The following is a 27,281-nucleotide window of genomic DNA, read 5'->3' as shown; positions in this document are numbered from 1 at the left end:
TTGCCCAGCATTGGAGGCAGATGTGCCCTCTCATATCTTCAAAGTCTGCACATACAAGATTAAGAGGTGATGACAGTACAGCGCTGGCATGAAGGAGTTTAATTACTGAAACATGAGGCTGAGACAAAGATTGCACAAATACTTGAAAAGACTATCATAATCAGAATGTTTCCCTTTTTTTTTTAAAGGCAAAGGTGTTCAGAAGAAAGGTGTTCTGTACATTTCACAGACCCTGGACACCAAATTAAGTTGCAAGATGGAAAAAATACATTTAATTCCACCACAGAGGAAATTTCATGTATTGAGGAGAAGTTAAGAAAAAGTTTTTAATCTTTTTATTTGAAGAACTGAAAAATAAATCCTGTAGATACAGCTGTGCTCATGCATGTGCAGTCTTTGCAATTATGACCCAAATCATTAGTCATTGAGATTAGCTCATTCTTCTGTATTAGCTAACTTTAGAACAGCCAAAAGCTATATCTTAAGAAGTTTAAGGTGTTGTGTTGTAAAATAAAATGCAGGAAGGTAGGAAATTACCTACTTTTCCAAAAGTAATGCAGTACAATTTTGAGGAAGTGGCTGTTTGTAAAGACTTTACTCAAAGGCATCCCAAAGGGAAAATTATATTCAATACACTTTACTTGTATACTTTCTGTCAGTTATAATACACTTTATTTATCTCAGAACCTATAAGCTCAAAACTATGGCACATTATTTGTTTAAACAAGTCGACATTGTATGGAGTACAGCTACATTTTAGAGTTAATAATTTAACACTATAAAAGGGGCCAGTTTAAACATTGTGTACTTTGTAAATGTACAAAATGACGGCTTGTACTATCATTTGAGTAGTTAAGTACATTTTTTTAGCCATTCGAGCCATAAGAACTCTTAAACAAACTAACAGACACACAGTGGAGTTGTTACAGCTAACAGGGTAGCTAACAGGTGCTTATTTACACATTCAGCTGGCACAGAGCAATGTTAGCATTAATTCAGCTGTGTTTTTGGCATCCTGACAAATAAAAGTCCAATCCCCACTCTTCTTTTAGCTCTTTTTGGTGCCTATTTTTAAGAGCTTTAACACCGTTGAGTAAATGTGTTAAAACTCATTTGTTTACACGTGACACTTTTGTTTAATGCCTTGGTCTTTACGCCAAAATTCAGCGTAGTTATTGGAACATACTGTCAATTAGCTACTTGCTAGCTAGCTAGCTACCTAGCCAGCAGACTAGCAAAGCAAAACACTGTAAATATAAATGCTGCCGCCAGATACTACTACTGTGTGCATTTACTAAGCTAATGCCCGGTCATATCTTCAGTAAGTGTGAAGCTGTGCGTGCCGTCAGCAGCTAGGTTGGCCCTGAATGCTGCGCTGTTGCCCATGATTGCTCTCCCCTGTGTTTGAGTGCTATCACACAGCACCAGCCTGGTGCTAGCTGGACCAGATTAACAGTCCTGTGGCTCTACGGCCAGCAAGGCACTCCGATTATACTCAGAACAGAAATAAGCGCCCTGTTATACCTTTTTAAAAACTGCTTGCTTGTCTTTTGTTCAGCGTGTTGCATTATGTTGCCATCTTACATAGCTATAAGATTTTGCCATTGTATATATTGGTGTATGGTGGTGGGTTGACAGACTGCTGTGACCTGGTTTGAACTGCTCTTTAGGATTTATTTGGTTACATTCACTTGTCTGTCGGAAAGGAACAATTGGATTGGCTCAATATTGCAAAGCCAGGTTACCTTGCAAGCATACGTGCCTGCCATTTGTATTCATTTAGAAATGCCATCTAAATGTCAGAATCGGTCACCGTTAATTCTGTAATGAAACATTTCATTCAATCATGAAATCAAATGTCATAAATGCTTGTATTTCACTTCTAAAATTTCACAATTTTATCAAGTCTTGAAAAACAGGAGGTTTGTTCATTTTAGGCAATGTATTAAGCGGTGAAGTTATTCCAAACAATGCTTTTTCTTTTTGTTTTCTCTACTGTATGGGCCTTTTTCTGGAGGCCTACACAGGTCTCTACAGTTGGCCTCACAGAATGCATAGATGTTCCTCTTAGATAAGGAGAGCATCATTTGAACGTGACTGAATGAATCGGCTCTATTTCATTTGAGGCTTGTAGAAATCCCATTTAAGATACAGCTGTGCAGCAACATCTTTCACTCTTAGCCATGATTAGATTTTCATGATTAACTCCTTCAATCTCATCTACTCTCACATTAAACCAGCAGCTAGTTTGTGTACTGGTTTCAAAACCCTCATACCATAAAGATATTTTGAATAATTAAGCATTGTAGAAATTACAAGTAAAGATTTTTTAGTATTGCCTATTGTGCCTATTCTTTTATCAGTTAAAGTTAAAGCAGTACCTGAGGCAATCAACGCTTTGCAGCACTCAGATATTATCACAGTATGATTAGTACTCGCTGTGTTGCTTATTACAGGAAGCCAGTGATGATATGCTCAGAATCCTTATCGGATCATTTGCTTGGAAAAAGAGTTCACGAGAGTTGTCAGGGCATAAAACAGGGTTTAAATTCATTCATCAGTGTCCAGAATTCCATCCAGCCCATTACTACTGTGTGGAAAATACTATAACCTCAACTGACTGTCACCCTCCCTCAGGGCTTTTCACTACCTTCTCTCTTTTTCACAAAGCCTTCTCCCTCAAGACCCTGGATTAACAAGCTCCTGTTTTGCCAGAATATGAACGAGAACATGTCCAAATCTTGCGCCGTTTGAACAGACTATTCGTAGCTGTGACATAGTTTTTTCTGAATACAAGAGGGGAAATATCGGAGTGGTGTGAAAATTCGCAGTGTAAAGTGTAAAGTTAGTTAAAAATTTTGCTTCCTTTTATCAACTAGATACAACTCAAAAAAGAACAGAAAGGATTAGTAGATAATTATTTCCTCCAGTGCTGGAAGACTAGATGTGAGGAGGGGGAGTAGAAAAAGAGCACAGACGTGTCTCACAGCTGACTAACTGACCTGAAATTGCAACCATGGTTAACAGTATATATTATGAAAGTAGAGGAGTTTCTTTTACTATCAAACTTCAACTCTTAACAGGTAGCACCAACATATTTAAATTTAATTCACCCCAGCTCTAAGCCTAACCCCACCCATATCATTATTTTGACAAATTCTAAAAAAGTGGGCACGGGGCTGACGGGGGGCAGGGGGCGTAGATGTGTGAGGTAGGAGTTGTTCACTGACCGCAAGGGGCTCTTTGGAGGTGGAGGGCTTTTCCACTCCGTATCAATTCAAGCTGTTGGCTCCAGCCCCAGTTACGCCCGAAGCCGGAGCTCTCAGACCTGACCATATAGTTAGATTAGCACGCAAATGAATATAGCCTTGTGTTGCTATCGAGGTACCCGCTGCCATCTGCAACCACTGCCGAGCTATATGAGGGGGTGGAGGGAAAGAATGCAGTCTGGTTTTGCTTCAACAGCTGTATAAAGCACACGTCCGAACCACTGGGCCAAAATTGAAAAATGCTAAGTAGAGGGTTAAAAAAACATAGCGTTAACTCCAGTGGCTGATGAGTCTCTGAGTATATATTTGAAAATGAGCGCAGTTTCACAGACTCCAACTCAAGGATGGGTGCTGGGGGAGGGGGGCCACCCACCTCTGATTAGTTTTTTATATAAACTTCATGACATAAAGAAGTCTCAAACAGTTGACTGTATGTCAGCACTGGCCTTGCAAGATTCAGGATGATTTTAAAAAAAAAAGGATTTTTTTTCCAATGTCCTTTTCCATTTTCAAGAGAAACTACTGGTAAGGCTTTAAAGAGGTACTCAATAAATGTAGTTTAGCGCTTCCATAACATTAAGGAAATCATGATCATAACAGACAGATTAAATAACAGTGGTCAAAAGGCCAAGATATCCTGACTTTTTGTCCCCAGTATGGGTTAACTCCAAAAACACTGGATTCTAAGTGTCCCACAATGCACAGGCTGACTATTACTCCTCATGACATGTAAACTTGACTATTTGTAAAGTCAGTGAAATGCCATTTTAAGAAAAGCAAAAACATTGCCATGTTTTATTTTGGGATGTGGTCAACATTGCATCCCTTAGGTGCCACACACTTTTCACTTTTTGCTTTTTTCCTGGATTGAAACTCTTCCACTGTGATGTGTCTGAAAAAGCCCTTCTTTGATTAACTTAGAAGCAACATTACTGTAGTATGTCTCTTAGAATTACTTTTTGCTTTACCGTCTTTATTTTTACAGGAACAGTGCACATCAAGTAATGTTTCTGTTACTGTTACTGTTACTGTTCCTGTTCTGGTCAGCAGGTTAAGTTCTCATCTCTAATCCCTTGAGTGATAGTTTAAAAAAAAAAAAAAAAAAATCATTTCTGTGGACTCATTCCTGGTTTCTCTATGTTGTGCCCCCTATAGACTTCGACTGGAATCACTTCTGGTCATGGAGTCGCTTTGTGGACTACGTCCAGTGTGTGCTGGCCTTCACGCTGGTGGCAGCCTACATCACCTACCTCCTCCTGGACTCGGCGCTGTTTGTGGAGACTCTGGGCTTTTTGGCCGTCTTTGCTGAAGCGATGCTGGGAACACCGCAGCTCTACTGCAATTATCAGAACAAGTCCACTGAGGGCATGAGGTACAGATTCAGTACTGAACATCCTAGCTTTGTTACATTGATATTAACAGAGAATTCAATTTATTTTGGCCTTTAGCCTTTAAGAGCCACACTAGAAACAGATACAGTTTAAGAGCTATGGGTCAGGGTACGGAGAGTCACATTACTTTTGCCGTTACATGGTACACACTGTAGGCAACTTCCAGGATGCTCTGTTTTACTCTCAAAGGCAATGAGATATTTTCCCTATTTTAATTTTGGTTTTCACTATCTGCTCAAACACAGCACTATGCTAATATTTAGATTTCAAGAAAGGCAGAAAAAAGGCAATACTTAACTCTTAGTTATTTTCTTTCACATGTATCAGAAGTGGCCTTCGAAAGCTCAGTCAAAGAGGAGATTGGTTTGGTTATTAATTCCTCTATAGACTCAGTCATACAATATGAAACGTCACACTATGTTTCATATACTCACTTATATGCATTCAGAAAGTCTTAAAAATAATCAACACCGTTGAACTCTAAAAAAACATGTACATACGTCCAAAAGTCTGAGACCACTTTCCCAAGTGGTCTCAGACTTTTGGATCCCACTGTCTGTACATTGCTGCCTAAGCCCCCAAAGAGCTTGTTGTTAAATCTTAGAGTAACACTGTCTAATCAAGTCATTGATCTCACAACTCGGAGACACTGATGTTCACCTCTTCAATATAAAACCAAAAACTAATTTTAACATGATGCAGACACTGTTGGATAAAACATGTGCCTGGCTGGTGATTATCAAACTACACTATGCCCTGTTTTTGACTAGCACATAACACATCTTATCTAGTGATGAATGTAATTACTAGATATCCTTAAATATGTGGCCTCTGCTGTGTGAAGTACCACAACTGCTTGTTTTCCCTAAAGCTGAATATATTTCATAAAAGTTTAACGGCTTGGGCGGCATTATGGTGCAGTGGTTAGCACTGTCGCCTCACAGCAAGAAGGTTCTGGTTTCGGGGCTCGGCTGGGGTCTTTCTGTGTGGAGTTTGCATGTTATCCCTGGGTACTCTGGATTCCTCCCACAGTCCAAAGACATGCAGGTTAGGTTACTTGGTGACTCTGTAGGGGAGAATTTGAGCGTGACTGCTGACCTGTCCAGGATGTACCCCGCCTCTCGCCCAATATCAGCTGGAATTGGCTCCAGCTCCCCCGTGACTCTCAAAAGATAAGCGGCATAGCTGATGGATGGATGGATGAATGGAAAAGTGTAACAATTTCCTCAAAAATTAGCAGAGGCACTGTTTATTTCAGGCAAAGTATGGTGCCACCACTACAGAATGCTGGGGGATACCCTACAGTTTGTTTACAACGGTCTGTTTCTTCACTGAAATACCATGTGACTCACGGTATTTCACTGAGGCTCTGCATTTCTTTTGATAACCTTTTATTCATTTTAGGACTAGCAGATGCATGTAATCATTATGTCTCGTGTCATCAATCCATACGGCAAAAAAATAGAGGTTTTCTTCTTTGCCAGTGCCCCATCAATTTATTTTTTGTTTTGCCTCCAACGTTTGAGTATTTTCGTATGGTTTTTCTATCTAAACTTGATTACACAATGTTTTTTTCAAAATGTCACACCAGCTAGTGTATTCTGCGTCATTTCATGTCTTATTCGGACTTTTTGGTTTGTTGATGTAGGTCATGGCTGCCGTCACAATGTGAGAATTTGCTCCTAAATCTGACACTGCCAGAATTTTGGTGCTAGCTGTCTCCGGTTTCCCAAAGTCCAAATCACCTGTCAGTGGACATGTCTCAAAATGAGATCCAGGACCTACATTTTGGATTGATGACCCAAGATTTTACCAAATTTCTCTCATTACTATCAACTTTTCCACAGACAGCCAGGTTGCAATTGCGAAAAAGTTTGTGACTAAGTAAGTGACTCAGTACTGAGAGTACAAGTGATGGACAGTGTGTGGCATTCTGTGTGCTTTTCGAATCTCAGACAGCCAAAATCTCACAGTGTAAACACCCTATGAATCCAGAGACATTATTTACTGTCTCTATTTTTTTAAATATTTGGGGTTTAAAGGTAATCTACCAAGAGTCATTCAGATGGAAATCAAAAGAAAGCTCCTTGTATAGTGATTAGTGATAATGTCTTAATCCTGATGAGTGCTGTTTTTATTTATGAGTGCCCCCTCGGTCACAGGCAGCATTGAAGGTGTGTTGCACTGTAACACACACTTGTGAGTAATGGCTCCAGATTATATTGTCTCAGATATGATCATTAACACTGACACATGCTTATTAAGTATTTCTGGCACCTGTCAAGCAGAAAGTAAGCACAGGGCTCCCAACATCTATTTATTATGCTAACATGACAACTGGCCCTCTGAAGTTTCTCTGAAATCAATATCGAAATGAGATATTCTGTCTTGCTGTATCTTTTGCTGATGTATTATTTTGGCTCATTATCATTGATTTGCATCAAGTCTCAGTCTGTAATTAGAGGCTTTGATGTAAAATTGATTTTAGAAAGCACATTTTAAAAAATCTATGCTGGTAGCTTTCTGAGCTGTAGCTTATAAAGTAAACTGCTTTTCCTAATGTATACACAACTTTAATTGTATAGCACTGCAGTCAATGAAAAACAATGAGAAATAAATAGATTTAAAAAGAACCCAACAGCACATTAATATGATTTAAGAATAGATACAGGGTAAAAGAAATATGATAAAGAGAAATGTTTAAGTTGTAAAAAAGTAATTGTAAAGATTAAACAGATAACGTATTTATTAAAAGATGTGTATGTTTGAGATTGTCCACATAACAAACAGGCCTGATTGAAAAGCTTTCTCACAATCTGTGTCCTGCCTCAGAGCAGTGCGTGGCCCCCCTCCCTCTCTGTTTTCTGCAGCAGACAGATAACAGAGCTCCAGCAGGGCTGCCTGTCCACTTAACCGGCCATGACAACCCCCACACTGGGCCTTTCCATACCCTCTCTGTACCATGCCTTATTTATATTTTTTGGTTAGTTTTTTTTTGTACATCCTATCCATTGTCCATGAAGCTGTCTACAGGATGTGCTTACGGAAGGAATTCACCTCCCTTATACTAGCTGCAATGCTTTCTTGTCTATTTCAAGTGTGTGTGCCACTTCCATGACGGACTTCTCCCTGTATGACTGTTGAGGCCTCTAGAAAAAGTACTGTTGCTTTTATTCTGAAGGACTGACAACAAAACCGAATGATTGCCAGTGATGTTTCAGAAATAGCCCAACAATTTTCTGCTGTCTAAAATGAGACTAAAATGCACAGCTAACAATACAAATGATTTAGAAATGAAAGGCAATATTGCCAATAACTGTTTTTATTATGTCCCTTGTTTTTATGTGGATTATCTCCTAAATCCCTTATAGTATTTTACAGCTGCTTTATGCAAAACTACAGAGGGAAAGAGCAAAAGTGACTTTTTTAATTCTTCCCTAAAAGTTGTTGATCTAACGATGCTCATGGTTTCTGTTCTAACAGCTGGTGCAGTTCAATACTATAGCAAACCCTTCTTTAGCAGCCACTTTGTCAGAAATACACCAGAAGAGGCCTATCTGTTACCAGCGCAGCCAAACAAAGTCATATTGTTCCAATAAAGAAGTCAGTCAATGTTGAGTTTGCATTAGCAGTAACCTAATACAGCTCTGACACAGTGTAAAGAGAGTGAACAGTAAACGGTGAGGTTGATATCAGTGAGATAAAATTAATGCGTCATTTCCCGTGAATCCCTCGTGCTTAGGTAGGCAATCTGAATCCAGCACAGGAATGGTGGACCCTGCTACTAACAATTAAAACTACTGTATTGAGAGGGAATTACTGAACGTGAAAAATTTAAATGGCTACAAGAGAAAAAATGCAGAATATAAATAGTATCAGAAGCTGGGTTTGATTTCATGAAAATCTTAAGCAATCTAACTTTAAATACAAACTGTAAATAAGCTTAGACACAAGATACTGCCCTTACATACAGAGAGCAAAGCACTAAATCATGTTGTGAGTTCTCAGAATACAGCCTTCTATCCGCTCATTGTTACAGAGCATAGAGACAACTCAATCTATGCCACGTGCTGGAAGGGGCATTTTGTCTGAGTTTAAAAACATGGCCTTGGTGAGGAGCTTTGCAACATAATTGACTTCATCATAGCTGCCATTTATTTCAAATATATGACCATGATTACAGGAAAAAAGGGAAAATGAAATAACATTTCCTTCATTTTGAGTGCTGTCAAAATGTCACAATGTGCTACTTATATTACAGTGGTGTAAATTGTCATACGTTTCCAGCATTACACGCTAATTTGTTCTAGATGGTTAGACTTACAAGTTATTTAAATATCTAAGTTTTTGGTGCCCAGTATGCAATAAAGTACAGTCACAATCATCATTTTGCCTTGTATTGAATGTGGGATTCACTGTAGTGTTAAGTCTAACCTACCGTAATACCCAGACAGTATGAAACATTTCACTTCATTTCAGGTGTTTGTCTGTTCTTACCCTGCAACATATTCTCCCAGCCTTGCCAACAGACTGCCACAGAAGGCAGAGCACATTGTCGTTTCCAGTTCTGTTTATTGTTTGTGTCCTCCCTCTGTGCACAACCTGTTGAGTCTGGCAAGCTGTTGCTAGGTTACTTTACCTCAGGACTTCCTTCAAGGTGTTTGTGTGTTTGTGTGAGTGTATGTGTGTGTGTGTGTGTGTGTGTGTGTGTGTGTGTGTGTGTGTGTGTGTGTGTGTGTGTGTGTGTGTGTGTGTGTGTGTGTGTGTGTGTGTGTGTGTGTGTGTGTGTGTGTGTGTGTGTGTGTGTGTGTGTGTGTGTGTGTGTGTGTGTGTGTGTCTTGTGTGTGTGTGTGTCTTGTGTTAGTGTGTGTGTGGGGGGGTCTAGTGCAAGGATAGGAGGCAAAATCATTTATATATGAGGTTGTTTGTTGCTTTCAAAGTACATTTTTTAAGGTTAGGTCTTGGGTGCATGGTCAGGATTGGGTTAGTTTTTGAGCTGGGGCTATTTTTAGTTATGCAGGAGTGAGAGGTAAGGGAATGAATGAATGGATGTGTGTAGGTGTGAATGAATAATCGCACACGTGCATTTTGCACAGACAAAAACAAACAGACAGGAGAGGTAAAGCAGAGTGCCCTTTCTTCTAAGTGCCTGGAACAAAACACAAAAATAATCAGATCCCATGCAGCACATCTGTGTGGAAAAACATCACACTGACTTCCCTCCAGTTAATGGCCCAGCCGGTGTGCCCCCATTTCAACTAGAGTAACGTTTTAAGTGTTTTACTACTTCCCAGTACTTGCATTTCCAGGCTTGCAGTAGGATGCTTCAGCACCTCATTCACCCAGGGGATGGAGTAAGAGCAAGGTAAAAGTTGACAGTAGAATGAATCATATTTGATGTCCTCAGTGGGTATATAGACCAGAACTGCACCATGACAGACTGTCAGCCAGGCAGCAGCAAAGCAGTTTTTAATTATGAAATACGGATGGAGTTCAGAGAGGGCGGTGAGTCTTGCTTTTGTCCCATTAGGATGTTGTTGAAGGAATTTGGCATTTGTCTGATGTGAATTCACCCCCAGGATTTCTGTTAACCTCAACAATGCAGTTTGACGGCAGTAACTGCCCTGTTCCCATAATGGGTCCTTTGAGGTTTACATTAACGACACCCATAAATTGCTAATGTGATGACAGCGCTATTTTCTGTCCCATCCAATTCCCAACACCGTTTGACCCCTAGTGTCATTTTACCACTCTTCTTCTCCTCTTCTCCGGTTTAACTTGTTGACAAGATTTCCATATATTCACATATGCAGTTTACAGTCATGAAGTAAGTGTACGGCAGATTTACCATTCAAAGATTCATATTAATTTTCGAAACAATAGGTCCATGATTTTAGTCAGAAGCTGACAAAACCAAGCTAGCTAGCTAGTTAACTGGCTAATTAACATTAGCTCTGTGAGTTGTTTGCAAAAGCAGGGTCCTACATATGCAGTTTCTTGGCAACATCATGCTGAAAGACTGTGACTAAAGCTAATGTTGTATGTCCAAGGCAAAACGTCAGCATCCTCGCCAGTCAATTATAATTATGTAGAAGATAGAAATAAAGGAGCAGGTAGAGCCACAGGGTTTTGCCTGGCTCAAAATGAGGCGGAGGTGGTACCATCCTGATCATGTGCGCACACGTGCAAGTGTACCACTCCTTCAGTTGGTTCAGGTTGGTGAGGGTTGATTACGTATTGTGATTGGCCAGTGAGCCCAGTCCCAGAAGAGGCACGCAGCAGACTCTCATCTGCACCCTGAATGACAGGCACACAGAGAAGGCCGGTAAAGAGACAGACGGGGATGGTAAAAACTTTATGGATTTTTTTCGCGGCCCACCAGTCCACTACAATATCTCCCAGGGCTCCCGATGGCCAGTCTGAGTATGGATGATGTCTGCACTGTTTCCCCTGCCCCCCTGATTCTCCTCCTCGCCAACTTGCCTCGTAAAGTAATCGCTGATTCTACAATGCACATCTGCAAAGCTGAAAACATTACACTTATGGGATATAACGTTAATTTAGGAAAACTTTTTAAGAAATTGGACCTGCATGTCAATATTCACCTGTTTGAACAGCCATGAAATATCAGGGCGCTGCCTGACACATTCATTCTGTAGAGGAAAAAAAACAGATGCTCTTAGTTTGGAGAAACTTACTTGAGGAAAACTGCAGCTATTTTCTTCCTCTTTAGCAGTTTTGGGAGCGCCTTTACCAGTGCACTGTGCTGATTACAATACAGCGCCACCACATCGCCGTGATAACGCAACTGCAGTTACTAATGACAGAAATCCACCGAGTCCAGCCCTTGTTAGAAAATAATCTTTTCAATGAACCCATCAGAGTTTTGTCGAGAGCTGGAGGCGGCATGAAATTTAATGGATAAATTCATAATTCTCTATGCAGGAAAAACCCAGAGCTACTCAGCCGTTGTATTATAGTAGCTTGTGATAAGGGAAACATAAGCATTCCCAAATGCAATAAAGAACAAGACACACTAACATGGGCCTAAACTCTGATAGCATCAAAGACCAGTAGGGGCATGTTACACAGTGGCTGTGTCAGCCCTGAGCAGGGCCTTTTCTAACATAACCCGTGACCTCACAAAGGAATGTTTTTAGCTAGTGTTAGCTAACCCTTGGAAGTAAGGCTCAGTTACTACTGCAGGTTGTTAGATTGTTAGCCAGACATGCTAACATTTGCAGCTTTCGTTATAGCAGACAAACACTCTGTTTAATCCATTCTTTACACTTTTGCTCATTTGGTTTTAGTTTTGAAAATGCTTTAAAAGAGAGACCACTCTTCTAACTTTTGAGATAGCAAATACTGCCCTAACTACAGCTCCATGCACAACACTTTAGCATGTGCAGCCTGTCTCCTGCGGCTCTTCATCTAACAGCTCACTGTGGCTGCTCCTTCTTGTTCCATTACTCTCTGCAATATTTCAAACTGATCCACTAGCAAAAAATGCCGAAAATGACTGTTGTCTTGTTTTGTAAATGCATTTTTGATGAACGATGGCAGTAAGTGCTAAGCTCACTGACAAACACATTGAATTTCCTATAACTACTTCATAATGAAAGTCAACGCGTATCGCCAGCTAAAGGCTTTTAATGTGAAGCTGCAGCAGTAAGAAAGGTTTGGGTTGCATTAGCAGTAACTTAATACAGCATTTTTTCTGGGAATGTCGCCACAGACACCCAGTCCGTAATACTGCAAATATATAAATATTGCAGTATTTTCATCAGTGGGCCATAGGCTCAGTCACCATTGTATTATTTCATTCAGTGATAGAGAGTGAATTAATATTAATTTAATTAAATGAAAATCTTCAAGATTTCTGCTTTAAGCTCAGACAACCATTTTTTGTTTGTCTTTTCACTCCTTCCAGTTGTTGTTGTGGTTGTTGGCACAATCTCAAGCCCAAATTTCACCCATATTTGGACAGTTAAAAAAACAACACCCTCTACGTTTTTCATGCTATAAAGCAATCCAGACACTTTGTTTTGGTTGTCATTACATTACAAGACTCAGGAGTAGATTCTGCCGAAAGTGAAGTCTGTTACCTGGCCAATATATGCTTCCGCTTACCTTAACCTGACCCAAACCTTAACCTGACCCTCACCAGTTATCTCTGCCTATTCCGCCACCTTGGAACCTAATGCTCACCATTCTGTTCTACGCATCAACCCATGGGCCCTGCCTTTTTTCAGACTTGGGTTATTGCACTGCACTCTCATGCAGTTATCAATCCCATACAGCTCACATACAGTCACTGAAAGTACAGACCTCTGATTTTACAGCTCTTCCATCCGCGAGAAATAGAGAAAAAGTGGAGTCTTTCAAAAGGAGAAGCGTCATGATTCACTGAATAAACAGATATCAAATAATTATAAGCTTTGGAATGATATAAAATGCTGCACAGAAGCCCGGAGAGGCTGTCTATGTTGTTGGGAATAGGCTTGTTTGCTTACCTTAATTAGTTGTAATTTGCCTCAGACATTAATTTTACTTTTTAATAAGTCTCCTAGCATATAATTAAAGAAAAAAAAAAAGTGAAACAAAACCAAGCGTCTCTAGTGCTCGCTGTGTTATTATGGCCCAATTTTTAAATTTCTATTATTTTTTGTTATTTTTATGTTTTTGTTTTAGGTTTGTTCGTTTGTTTGTTTGTTTGTGTAAGTCGACATAATTTAGAAATTTTCCTGAATCCCTTAACTAGGCGAAACTCGATTTGGAACCAAGAGAAGCATCTCAGCCAGAGCCACCATTAAAAACTTGTGAAGACAGATAATGAATGGAGGACATTAAACCAGATGGAATGTGTGTGTGTGTCTTTGTGTGTGTGTGTAGTGAGAGGGGGATGAGAGGGTGTTGAAGGTTTTGTGTTAATAGTTTTCAGGTTGCTGCTATTATAAGCCGATCCTGAGCCTGAAGAGCCAGAGGTACATACTGATACTGACCAGCCTGCCATAAAACAAATAAAATACAACAACACAGACAGAGCACACACACATGCACACACACAGAAAAACACAAAATAGGCAGATGGGACATCCAGACGCCCAACTGCAGCCTTATAAGGCTTGTCGTCTTGAGCTGTATCGCAGTATGCTAGATAAGAGTGCCAGAGCCTTATTTAGCCTGTCGGCCGCTGTCTCTCACACACACACACACACACACACACACACACACACACACACACACACACACACACACACACACACACTCACACTCACACACACACAGAGCTACGTGCTGGTATAGATGTGTATTGACTACTGATGGTGCTGGGCCGTCACCCCTGTGGCTGGGCTGTGGAACAGAGCAGCTTCAGCTCCTTGCAGCGGATCTCTGCAGCTGGAGAACCTTCAGATCATATGTCCAACCCATCCGCCCACCATCTGCTCACATCACTCAGGGGCCTGCTTTCTCTCTCTTGCAGTAGGTGAAAATGAATCAATTTGTTTCAATTCCTTCACGGTGAAAGTTCTGTTGAGATTTAGGGATGGAAGCGAAGTCTAATTTTGTGAAGGAATGGCTTTGCTTTGTGTATGCTGTGTATTTTTCCCAAAAAACAAATTAAACATAATTCTACAAAGGCAATAGACAATAAGGACCACAGGGAACTGCAAAATAAATTTGAAAAATTGGCACAGACTCATAAAACAGTTGTTGCACAAAAAACTAAAAATTAAAAGATAAATTAGGTTACTTTTTAGGGGAAACTCTAAATTGCAACAAAAGTGCTTCATTCACAAAATAATAAGGCTCCTACAGCCCAGGCTGTCTTTTTTTGAAGAAAATTGATAAGTTGGAGCGAAGGCACAGCAAGAGTTTCAAACCACAGACATCTGCAAATATTACTAGTACAATGATGCACAGTCTTCTATCAATACCCCCAGTACTGTGTAGAATGAAACTACACAAGACTATCAGGGTAACCATTCAAAATCCAGTTTTCCACTTGAACTTCTTCTTAAAGAATAGGTGCGTCATTCTCAAAACAATACCCACATACCCATATGCACATTGAAAGAGTTATTGTTTCTCTTGCCCCTTGTTTGGACACGCAGGGATTCCTTCAAGAAATTTCAATATAGGTGATGGTGGAAGTTGGTGTTATTCAAACCTGAGCTTGTCCTCTGTGGTTGCATCAGTGCATCAAATGGATGTACAAAAGTTTATATACATTATCCCAAAATCCATCCTGGCATATTTGATACATCTTTGGACACTGTGATTTCTCAAAAAAAAAAAGAAAAGTTCTGTGGGAATTTTATATGGGTTTTGAGCCTTCAACGATTGTTTTTTAATAATTTCCCTCTCAACTCCTAATTATTTCCCCTCCCAGTTTCAACGCTTTGTAGAAGGTGCATGGTGATTCAGTGGTGGACTCTCCCTTACTTCCAACATGTACTCACTGCTGTAGTAGAGTAGTTTAGCATCAGAATCACAGCTGAATCCTACAAGAGACATTAACTAAAATGCTTAACAGCTAGAAAGAGACGAGAAGATAAAGAAAATGAATAGCTCTATACTACAGATTGTGCTACATACATGACAACATAGCAAAAAATAACTCCTTATTGAAAAAAATATTTATACGCCAAATGCACTTAGCCTCCTTAAAAGTGGATTTTGGTTCACAGTGGGATTTAGCCCTGTAGTTTTTTTTTTTAATCCAAAATGGCTGAATAGCTTCTGTGTCATATACTACGTGTGTGTGTGTGTGTGTGTGTGTGTGTGTGTGTGTGTGTGTGTGTGTGTGTGTGTGTGTGTGTGTGTGTGTGTGTGTGTGTGTGTGTGTGTGTGTGTGTGTGTGTGTGTGTGTGTGTGTGTGTGTGTGTGTGTGTGTGTGTGTGTTTACCATCTGTAGTAGCTAAGTCATTTCCCAAGTTTTACTGGTGCAACCCATTTCGGTAACTGAACTAGCTAGAAGTTGCTACGATTTTTACATACAAACTTAGTAATGGATTAAAATAGCTGGTACAACCCAGTCCTGTACCACACTTTTACTACTGTAAAAACTGTATCTGTATCACCCACTTCACCACCTACTCTACTTCTCCTCCTGTGTCAATGTTACTTTTTCAGAGTATTTTTATAACCTAAAGCAGTTCTAAACACCTTTAGTTCTTTGCCAGTTTGTTCATCTTAGCATAAAATAGCCTATAAATAAATCCTCTAGTCTGTGATTTAACTTTCAATGTGTCTTTTTCATATTCAAAGCAATACAAGGCCATTACAAAGCCAGTGCTTCTATACAATGCAGCTGCACAGTGCAGTTCTACTTCTCCACCACCATCATTTGCACTCAGAGATCAGTGTGCTTTCTCACTGCTTCCTTCTGTGCCTCAAAGAAGATGATAAATAAGTAGCAAGACATGTCCGTGCCCTGTTCCCCAGTCCTCCCTGTGTTACCTCTTATTAGGGAGCCAGCGGAGGAATTGATCAAACATGAATCCTGCCTCTCTCATCATTACCTGCAGGTACACATCGTCATAACTCACACAGCAGCCGCTGAGGAATGGGGAGGAGGAGAGGAGGGGGGATGGAGGAGGGAGGGTCTCTTTCAGAGCTAACAAGCTCCTTTCTGAGAGAGAGGAGTGTGAGGACAGCAGGCAGGAGGGAGGCAAATGCAAACAGGTATTGAGAGACAAGGAGATGGTGGAAGAACGTGGTGGGAAGATGAATGGACGGAGAAAATGAAAAGTGTTGTGGAGAGTGAGCTTATGAAAAAAGAAAAAGTGTGTGAAAATGGAGGCCAGAAGGGACATTTGGAGAGGCTGCAGGGAAACGGTTGGTAAAAAGTAAGAAGTGAAAATAATGAAAAAGGATTTTTTTTTTTTTTTTTTTTAAAGGGAAAATAAGCAAGTTTTGCACAAATTGGCCTTAGAAATGAAGAAGGCTAAGGTGAAGCTGGAAGCATGAATAATGCAAGAGGAGATTTGGCTGCAAAGCTTTGCCCCGAAGAGGCTAAAAGACAGACAAACAAACAGTTGGGGTTACACTAAGCCCAGTGGAGTGGGTAGGGGCACTAGATTACCTCTCATCCATTCTTTACATCTGTTAAGAAAGCTTATAGAAAGGGAGAGAATCTGCTAACACAAAGATTCGTCCTGCTTCATTTATCATCATACCATCATGTTTCACCTGTTGCAGGTCTCAAATCGTTGTTCTATGAAATTTTTATTTCAGTATGTTCCATCAAAGGATCCACAGGGGTCAGGAATTTACGGGTAACACCTGACCCCACTATGTTTAATGTTTATGAATTTATTTTGAGATTTTGATTGCTTTGATTGATCTGTTTGATATCATTGGAATATTAAATTGAATGTGGTGAGATATGTCATGAACATCAGCCTCTGGTAAAATGTAGAACACACAGCTGTTGAGAATAAAGGTTATGAAACGGACTACATGGATCTCTCCATTACCTTTTCACTCACCTCTAAAGTGTTGCACTTAAAGGGTCAGGAAAAGGCTGACTTGTCCAAGAAGACTTGAAGCTGTAATTGCTGCCAAAGGGGCTTCTACAAAGTACTGCATTAAGGGTCTGAATACTTTGGTAAAAGTGAGATCTCATTTTTGGATTCTTAACAAATCTGCAAAAACCTCTAGAAGCATTTTTTCACTTTGTCATTATGGGTTATTGAATGCAGATTGAGAGTCAAAAATGGCAATTTTATCCATTTAAAATTAAATTTACAACTAATGATCTAAGTGCGCAGAAAATAAAAAGCGTCTAAATACATTCTAAAGCCAGTGTAATTTCAACAGCATCGCGTCTTTCCAGAACAGTTATCATATGTAGCATTTGGCAAGGCCAGAGTAACAGGGACACTAATTTTAGAAAGTGATGAAGATAAATGCTTTAATAAAAACTGATTTTTCCATTGATTGATCCAGTGTTACCCACCTTTGGGTGCCTTGAGGATGGGCCAAAGGAGCCACAATTTAAAAAAAATATTCTGCAGCTAAGGCTAGTGACAATAGTTTGCGATTGCCAGTTGTCATAGTAACACAACACGTTTCCAGCACTCAAGTTTTATTAACCTCTGCTAACCAGTTCCTGGGGGACACCCTGTATTCTCTTGGGTTGGATGCAGAAATCTGGACTCTGGACGTCTCTGGACATCTCTGGACAAATAAAACCAAGGCTATCTTCTATGGATAGATACCACTGAATATAAGCCATTCCCTTAAATTCAGAGTAGCACTTGGCTCAGTGACAAAAACAAGTCCTACAAAGCTTAATGGAATAGTGCTGACTAATCAAACCGACATGCTTGAGTGAAAGGATTTCAAATGTCTCAGCATGTGTTCGTATTGTTGTGGGCCAGTTGCTTTAGAAAGCACATCTGATAAGTCCTGTGTGTGTACGTGTGCACACAGGTGCATCGTAGACACAGTGCTGGCTGAGTCTTTTCTTTGTCCGCATTGCCTACATGTATTCCTCCTCAAGCGAAAAATAAAGGTTTTCGAAAAAAAAGGTCAAACACAAGTGAGATTTGATAGGTGTGTTGAAGCTGTCAGGAACTGGTACAGAAAACACCCATAACCTCTAGCTGCAGCACTTTTAATGGAACTTTTAGAATACTTTTAGAGGTGATGTCCCCATATTTCCTGAGTGCAGTGGTATAATGTGTTTTTAAATATTTTTGGAGAGTATGACATGTACAAAAAGTTGTGTGTTTGGACCCCGGGGCTTGGTTCTTTTCCTGTGTTTCATCTCTCCTTAGACTTCCTCTTGCATCTCATTAGTTGAGCTCACAGTGCTTCTCAGTGCCAGTGAGAGGACAAGGATTATGCCTAACGGAACTTTGCCTTCACAAATCACATGGGCACTCCAGTTGCTTCTAAAACAATAACTCTTTCATGTTACTCTAAAACTCACCCTGGATTGTCTCATGAGTCACCCTATGAACAGCCAGCTCAGTGGTTGCCAGAAACTATCATACAAGTTTTATAGTTAGAAATGGGCCTCAGGATGTAGAGTTGATGAGAAGCCTGCACCCTGAGAGGATTCATTAGTTCAATTTCCCATGGCTGTTATTGTGGCAAATTTCCTATTCCCTTCTTGCCTGAACTGAGATTGCATTTCTCTGACCTCTTTTCCCTACTGTCATTAACATCCACTCTTGGCGACCAAATTGGATTTAGATAAGAATATAGCCCACCAAAACCAGGTAGAAAAGTATCAAAGATGCAGTAAAGGTCTGGTCAAGCAAGGTCTGGTTGCAAGATGCTATAGCTAAATGAACATTTATGGTTGGTGGGTGTTTGATATAAAATAAATAAATAGTTATGAAATTAATAATCACATAAATAAATCCTGTCAAATATATAAATGAAACTGAGAAATGTTTAATATATTAGTACAACTTTTCTCATTACTATAAAATGTTAATTCGTCATTCTTATTATCATAATATCATTTGTTGAGTTTTATTGGAGTTGTTGGAGTTATAAACATTTTTATTTCAACATACCTCTTTTCAAAGGTTTAGCCAGTTAGCTGTTGTTAGCTAGAGCCAACCCCAGTTGGGTTGTGAGGGAGAGGGAGAGAGAGAGAGAGAGAGAGATATGATGATGATATTATTATTATTGTTATTATTATTATTATTATTAAGACTGAAAAAAGAAAAACAACAATAATAATAATTGAAGCATTGGGTGTTGAGCAGGATCATGGGGGCAATACTTGGTTTGCAGTCACAGATCAAGACTGTGCAGCACCAGGGGGAGAAATAAATGCAGAAAGTGACAGGAAGAGAGAGGAGAGAGACAAGAAAGCACAAAACTACGGTATAGACAAAAAGCTGAGTTCTTATCAAGCATTAATGGAATATGAATGCATATGCATGTAGAGGAAGAGGAAGAGGAGGAGAAAGGAGCTTGGTGCATCATGCGAAGTCCCACGGTAGTCTAGGCCTATAGCAGCATAACTAGGGGATGGTTCAAGCCAAGCCTGAGCTGCCCTAAATAAAAGCTTTACCAAAAAGGAAGCTTTTAAGCCTACTCTAATACGTGGAGAGGGTTTCTGCCTTTCGGACCCAAACTGGAAGATGGTTCCACAGGAGAGGAGCCTGACAAATGAAGGCTCTGCCTCCCATCCTACTCTTGAAAACTCTAGGAACCACAAGTGAGCCTGCGTTCTGGGAGTGCAGTGTTCTAATGGGGTAATAGGGTACTATGAGCTCTTTAAGATACGACTGTGCCTGACCATTAAGGGCCTGGTAAATAAGGAGGAGAATTTTAAATTCTGTTCTGGATTTTACAAGGAGCCAATGCAGCGATGCTAATACAGGAGAGATATGATCTCCTTTCCTAGTTCTCAGGACTCGCACTGCGCGATCTGGATCAGCTGGAGTCTATTTAGAGACCTGTTGGGACAGTCTGATGATAAGGAATTGCAATAATCCATCTTAGAAGTAACAAAGCATGGACTAGTTATTCTGCATCTTTTTGAAACATGATGTGCCTGATTTTTGCCATGATGAAGTCATTACTACTGGGAGCTATATCAATGCATGGATCAATAGGGCTATGACTGTCAGCCTGGCTACAGTGCTGACAAGAAACCAAGGGTTGTTTTCATTTTCCTCTATTAAAGATGAGTAATACGCTCCTCTGGCATTACAGAGGTCCTTCCTATATGTTTTAAGACTATTTGCAAGGCTCAGCGGGATTCTTCCAGTGTGGTAGAATGCCATATCCTTTCAAGGTTTCGCGTAGTTTGCTTTAATATGCAGGTTTGGGAGTTAAACCATGGAGCTAACCTCTTTCGTTTTATTATCTTCTTTTTTTAGAGTTAACTCTAGTAAAAAGGTTATGAAAATAGGAATGATAAAATGTTCTTATCAGTAAAATTTTAGTCCTTTCTGTTCTAGCAATGAGTTTTAATCAGTTTTCTTTATTCATCATCCCTTCTTTTACTCTTTCCTCCCAGTATCAAGATGGTGCTGATGTGGGCCAGTGGCGACACCTTTAAAACGGGCTACTTCCTGCTCACCCAGGCTCCCGTGCAGTTCTGGACATGCGGCCTGCTGCAGGTCGGCGTGGACATCGCCATCCTTTTCCAGGTTTACTACTACAGCCGCTACCCACAAAAACCCATCTCCCACACTGTCTCCCACACCACCAGTGCCAAAGCCCTATGAGAGCCTCTGCAAGCTCCCCGAGGACACTCAAAAACAGCAGTGAGGAAAACCCTTTTAGAGGAGCTGTGGACATGTATAAACATACATGAGAACCAAAGTACTTTGAGATGATGCAGGCTGCTCACTGTCATCTCTGAAGATAAATAAAGACACATACACACCCAATAAGTCATGAACATACACAGACACTTGGTGGTTTTGGTGTCTTCGGCAATACCTGGAGTACACTTGTTACACACACACTCAATCTTTTTAGTTTGTTTATTATCCTACTGACTTCCTCTCAATTTGACAGTATGCTTGTGTCTTGGAATGCAGACTTCTCAAAGAATATATCCTTGAATCAGCCTGTGCATGTGGAGAATATTATGCACATACCTGAATAAACTGTAAATGTATGCACTGAAATCTGTGCTCAAGGAAATGTGGACCAGCTTTTTTTGTCCACATACGCTGATGATTGTTGCATGGACCCTCTGCCTTAAAACACACACTTTCAAACATGGCTTGCTGCATTACCAGCAATATAAATGTATAAATCAATCAAAAAAAAATCTTGGTATACAACATTACTGAATGTACAAAATGGCATTTGCTATTTAGTTGTTTTTTCCCCCAACACAGTGGAGAAATGCTGGTCAGTCTACCGCGTGTTGGACAGATGGTCACCATTTGCTGTGACACATGGGCTCAATCCTTGTGAAATGAAACTGTAAGAAACTAGAAGCAATCAAACTACCAAAAGAAGAAAAATCCCAAAGGTGTGGAGTTGCAATACATTGGCTTCTAAAACACAATTTGTCATAAACATTAGAGGCCTTCAGACTAACGGAGAGATGAGAAGAAAGAACTTGTGTTGAGTTGTAGGAAACATCATGAAACATCAACATCATCAGGACCAGTGTTTGACCTGCATGGGCTGTCTAAAAGCTAATGCCAACATTTTTGTACTTAAGCTGTTGATGACATTTTGTTTATAATTTTGATCATTTTCATGCCAGAAATTCCAAAAACCCTGCAGGAATCAATTTAGATCCAAGATCCCAGTATTCCTAAGGTGCATTCAGACTGAAAACAAAGTGAAGTTTAGACAGTGTGCAAACACGCATACACGGTCATTGAAGCAAGTGAACATAAATTTACTCTGGCACAAGGACAAGTCATCGTGAGTTAGAATTTAAGCCAAACATTGCTTTTGCGATGGGTTGATGAATCCACTCCATAAAATTACAGGGATCAGAGGAAAGAAAGGGGAGAGAGACTGGAGTAAATAAAAGAACTGGGGTTCCTGCTGAATTCTGAGATAAGGGTATGAGCTGTCACACAAACACAAAACAGACACACTCTACACACACACACTTGCTGTGTAGGGTGCTAGCTAGTAACAGCTAATTTCTGTACTGTCAGTTTTATAATGTCTGTCTGGGGCAAATAAAGAGCGATTGCAAAAAACACTCAAGTGGTCAAATTACCCCAGGTGAAGTTTAGCTTCTCATTCAGTCTGAACACACCTTTAGGATGAAAACAGCATTTATACCACAGGATCATGATGGAATTGTCACGGAATAGATTTCGATAAATTTGCACCTTCGTGAAAGATAACTCTGGTTCATTACAACTTGGGTCTTGTGCTGCAGTTATGTAATGTTGGCAGAATGAGAAGAACAGACAAACCTAGAGTTATCCAAGTAGGGATTATCCACGCAGTCAGTTAGCTGCTTTTGCTACTTTTGTACTGTGTATAGCTCCTTTCTAAATTAACTGAATCAACTGTGAGATGTGTTAAGTTAATATAGGATTTGATTAGAAAGTAACTTCCAGCATTGTTGCCTTTGCAGCCATTTTGTCACCACTTTGTTGACACCTCTTTAGTTCCTTTTCATCAAGTGGGGATATCATAGCCGTCAAAAAATCCCCAAAACTTCTGACTTGGAATTATCGGAGGAGGCTGACGTTGGCCTTTTTTTCCCCATTTTTCTGCTCGGAATTACAGTCTGAACAGTATGAAGTAGAAGTGGCATTATTTTAGCAATTTTGGCCATTTGTAATAACATTATACCCAGTTATTTGCTAAAACCCAGGAATGCATCAGCGAAAGAAGTCCTAGAGTCTCAGCAATTATGTTGGAGTTGCCTATAAAAATAATGAAATAAGACCCAAGTTGTAATGAACAAGAATTATCCTTTAAGAGAGGTTCAGTTTGAAGACTGATATTTCTGAATATGCTCTCTTTCTTCACCACCATCATATTGCCAGTGGATAACACTGACTGGCCAGTATATTATTTATATTGTAAATCCAATAACATCCCCTGATATCCATGATCATGACTCCATTTCACTGTGTGCTTCTTTGGGCCAGTCGTACTCACCATTTTGTCCTAAGAAATTAATTTCCTGTTCAGAAGGACAAGCAGTCACATAATGCAGCCACAGTGAAGATTTTCCTTGCTATTGTTGTTCTGTAATGTTTCTCTGGGGAGGGAAGAAATGCCAAACCAGGAGGTGTACAACTGTCAGGCCTTCAGTGAACTGTGTACCAGAGCAGACCTGATTCTGTCCTCCTCTTCTAAGCCTCAAGAAATGGAAACTTCCCTTTTGTTCCACTGGGTTGGCAGGAGGTTCTTTCTCCTCTTTTTAATATTAAAAAAGACATTGTGGATGACTCCATGGTATCTTAGTGGTGGAGGTGCACTTTTTATGTTTACACCTATTTAGCAACTATTTATTTTCTGTTTTTGGGTTTTTTTTTTGGTTTTTTTTTTTAATAATCTTCAAATGTCAGTGTAAGGTACACTATGCCTGTTTTTTTATTCAGACTGCAGTTAGGGTGACTGTGTTGTATGGATAATGTGAGATACCTGACATGTTCTAGTTGTGCTCAACAGGATCAAAATGACCTCAGAGATCCACCTATTTCACTGTTTCATCCCATGTACCCGATTTTACTTGTTCTTTTTTACTTTGTTCTGTATCATGTGGTTCATTTATTTTATCATTTGTAGGTATTTTTCCATAGAAAATGGCAACTTTTGAATTGTCCTACCTGTGAAACCCACATCTAGTTTGTTAATGCACCAAAAATATCATTACAATTATGTTTATTATGCTATTTGTACTATGTTACATCTGTTTGTTTGTATTTTGTTTTTTCTATTAAAATGCCAGCAGCCCACCTCATTAAGTAACAACATCCATCAACACTTGATTGAGGCTGTTTGAGTAGTAGTAGTAGTTGTTAGGTTCTCAAGTATTGTTGAGAACCTAACGTGGCATTGTCACCAAGGCTCATGTTTCATGTTTTGTTTGATGGAGATGTCTGAGTCAGTGGTGTAGACATCCACCGTTGGTTTGCCAGTGGTGCAGCTCTGGCAAGCATCAGTTGTCAAAAGAAGAATAAGCCCACCAGCTGTGGTCCTTTGGGCATATGCCATTTGAAGCAATAATAAGCACATAAATTGTACTGGGCTTTTGCATCAAGCTCTCTGATACACAGAGGAGACGGTACATAGATAATAGATGTACTAGCCAAAAAGGCGTAAAAGGATGGATTTGAAAAGGCATTTTCTAAATGTAGATCCAGATTAATAATGTTCTCTTTTTAAGTCTTTCAATATGCCATTTACCAAGACATGCCTGTGTCTTATAGATTAGGCTTGAATGACATTTGTGCATTGGTTTTTCTTTTTTGTTGATTTAAGTTGTTCTACTGTATTAATCTGCTAAACAAAATCATAAGATGAGAAAATCTTCACCAAACAGAAAAAACTATGAATGTCTTATCTTAAATACATACATACTTTATGAACAGAACCTCAATGAAAGAAATGTTTTTAAACTTTATCTGTAATTTAAATTCAACGCCAGGAATTCATAAATACAACCCTCAAAATTCTCAGTTTGGCTCAGCACCTGAGTGGGTGTGAGAGAGCTTCCCTGCATGATAAATACTGTAAAATGTCTGTTACAAACTCTTGCAAATTCCCCAGTGCCTTGGGCTAAGCACATATTAGCATTGTCACCTCAAAAATCTTCAAAAGTGCATCACTGCATCAAATCAGATGTGAGGGTAGGGTATCTCAATGACTCACTTCTCTAAGATAAAATTTAATTGCAAGAGCTTTATACTACATGGAAATTTAAAAATGGCTATAATTGTTTTTGGGGTTTTTTTTTTTGTAAAACCAATGTATTTAATGACTGTGTAATGTGAAAGGGGTCGATGGTAGCCGTGAACCTACAGAGAATTATCACCTGAATTTGCAGCTCCACTCGGCTTTACGGCGCTTTATAGCAGGTTTCAGCTTATTTTTTAGCAGTCGCACTACCTTCAAAGCATTTTTGTTTTTTTTTCAGCAAAAATGCACTGTACACTGCCTGCTCAGCAACAAACATTGGAAAGACACAGTTAGCGACTAGCTGGTGAACATAGTGAATCATTTAAAAACTAAAGAGCAAGATATTTCCCTAAGGAGTTGGTAGAGAATAAAAACTGAGAGTGAATATTGGTGTTACATTCATTAGGCGGCCAGAAACACAACTCTGACTTTATGCTAATGTTACTCTGTAACTCCTGGATGCATAAATTAGCAACTGTTTGTTAAAATGTTTCTGCTGGCCCCCATGTGGCCAAAATGATCAGTTCCTGCAGGTTTAAAGCTGCACTAATTAAAAAACTCGGAAATTAGAAATTACTCATAGATTCATGCTTGCTTAGTTGTTCATATTTTCAAATAGTATGTTGTACTTTTAATGTTATAAGAGATTTTCTGGATGAGGATTATGTGTTTGGAAAAGGGAATGCTATCTCGGACAACAGGCTGGGTTGCCGGTTGTAAACTTTCCCAACAGCTTATGTTTGAGTAGATAAACATTAATCCATTCCATATATTTTTGCTTCTCCAGTTTTGGTTTTGGAAGCGTGAAAAAATAAGAAGCCACCACCCTCCAAACTCTTTGTGCAGTATTCTCTTACTACAGCCCCATGAACACCACTTTTGTCTGTGGAGAAATCCAAAGTTTAAGTAAGCGAAATTAGTGACTAGCTGGAAAACATGGTGCAGCATTCAGCAATTAAAGAGCCTGGTTTGTTTTTGTTTGTTTTTTTCAGGAGTTAGTGGAGATCATAACAAAGCTAAAACAAGAGTGAATACTGAACTTACATCCATGGGGTGGCAAGAAACATGACTATAAATGAATATTGCTTTGTGCCTGCTGGATGTTTAAATAGACAACTTTTAGCTAATACGTCCACGCTAACACCTATATCCTTGGACAGTCACGTTGGAAGAACCTAATGTTTCCTGTCTATACAACCTTAAAAATATTCTCTCACCAACTTGTTATCCATGGTTTTGGCTTTGGAAAATAAACCGTGAAGTGTAGTCTGAAATGAACGGTTGAAGATCACAACCATGAGATGAATTCATTTCAGGGCCTATTTTTCCACTCTGCTGCCTGATCCTTAGCTTGACCTCACAGAGCTAACAGTGTGAACAGGAGGACCCTTTGAATAGAATCAGTCTGAGTTGAACACTTCATTGAAGCACTGTGAGTATTTACAGTGCAATGAGCCAATATCAGTCCAGCAAACAAAATTAGTTTATTATTAATAATGGATATGGGAAAAAAATGAACCAAGCCACAGACAAACCAATTTAAGATGTTCTAATTGCAGAAGTACAGCTCACACAGTCTTGCAAATTTGAGAGCGTCCTTGTCTGTAATAAATTGTTAAATCAAAGCCTCTCCACATGGGACTGTGTTCATTATAATCTTTATTACATTTTTCAAAAGAAGCTGTTCCTTAGGCTATGGATTCATGACGCAAAGCACAATCCATTTAAATTGGGTTTCTATTCATATTATGTGTCATTGCACCATCCGCTCCTCATCAAAACAATATTTCCATTAAAACCTAAATATTGTAGATTTGGTTTTAAGAGTGTTCTGTGTAATATTTTCATGCTCTAAATGGTTCAGTTATTCGAGTGACAGTGATTCAGAGTTGGCAGACTAAACAGATGTGTGGCATATTAAAAATATCTGAGCCTAGATTGCACTCTCAAACACTTACACTGCTTTGAATGGTTCCAACTTGACAATAATTTGGGGAAATGTTTTTTTAATGTGTCACTTGAAAGTACAAGGCCCTCAAGTCAAAGAAAATGAAGTGCTGCATTTGCAATTATATGAGGAAATCAGGTAACACTGTGAAAATTATTTGCGACACATGAAATGGGTTTAGACTCTAGCATTTCAGGTCCGTTGTTTTCACTGCCCTAAGGTGGATGTATAATATTTGCCACAATGAGTCGGCCTCTTTGAAGACAATTTACCCTTTCGGTAAGTGTTTATTTCTCTGACTTGTGTAATGTAGATTAAAGAATTACTTTCAATTTTTCGGCCACCAAT

The 27,281-nt window shown here is 39.5% G+C and overlaps 1 protein-coding gene across 7 annotated transcripts in view; it reads left to right on the top strand.

Annotated features, from left to right (window-relative positions):
* Positions 1 to 23,630, top strand: part of LOC120786182 (solute carrier family 66 member 2) — a 38,076-nt gene extending 14,446 nt beyond the window's left edge. For 5 of the 7 annotated variants that reach the window (XM_040121412.1, XM_040121408.1, XM_040121410.1 and 2 more), the window contains 2 exons: positions 4,425 to 4,641; positions 20,658 to 23,630. In XM_040121412.1, coding sequence (XP_039977346.1) covers positions 4,425 to 4,641; positions 20,658 to 20,868 — 428 coding nt within the window. In that variant the 3' untranslated portion in view covers positions 20,869 to 23,630. Of the gene's footprint in view, positions 1 to 4,424; positions 5,156 to 6,308; positions 7,500 to 20,657 lie in introns of those variants that run through there. The other 2 variants (XM_040121414.1, XM_040121413.1) reach the window with 2 other exon arrangements.
* The last annotated feature ends 3,651 nt before the right edge of the window (positions 23,631 to 27,281 follow it).

The sequence above is a fragment of the Xiphias gladius genome, chromosome 24 (genome assembly GCF_016859285.1).
Source record: "Xiphias gladius isolate SHS-SW01 ecotype Sanya breed wild chromosome 24, ASM1685928v1, whole genome shotgun sequence".
Taxonomy (NCBI): Eukaryota; Metazoa; Chordata; class Actinopteri; order Istiophoriformes; family Xiphiidae; genus Xiphias; species Xiphias gladius.
Note: the sequence above shows the minus strand (reverse complement) of the source record. Positions and strands in the feature narration are given on the sequence as shown.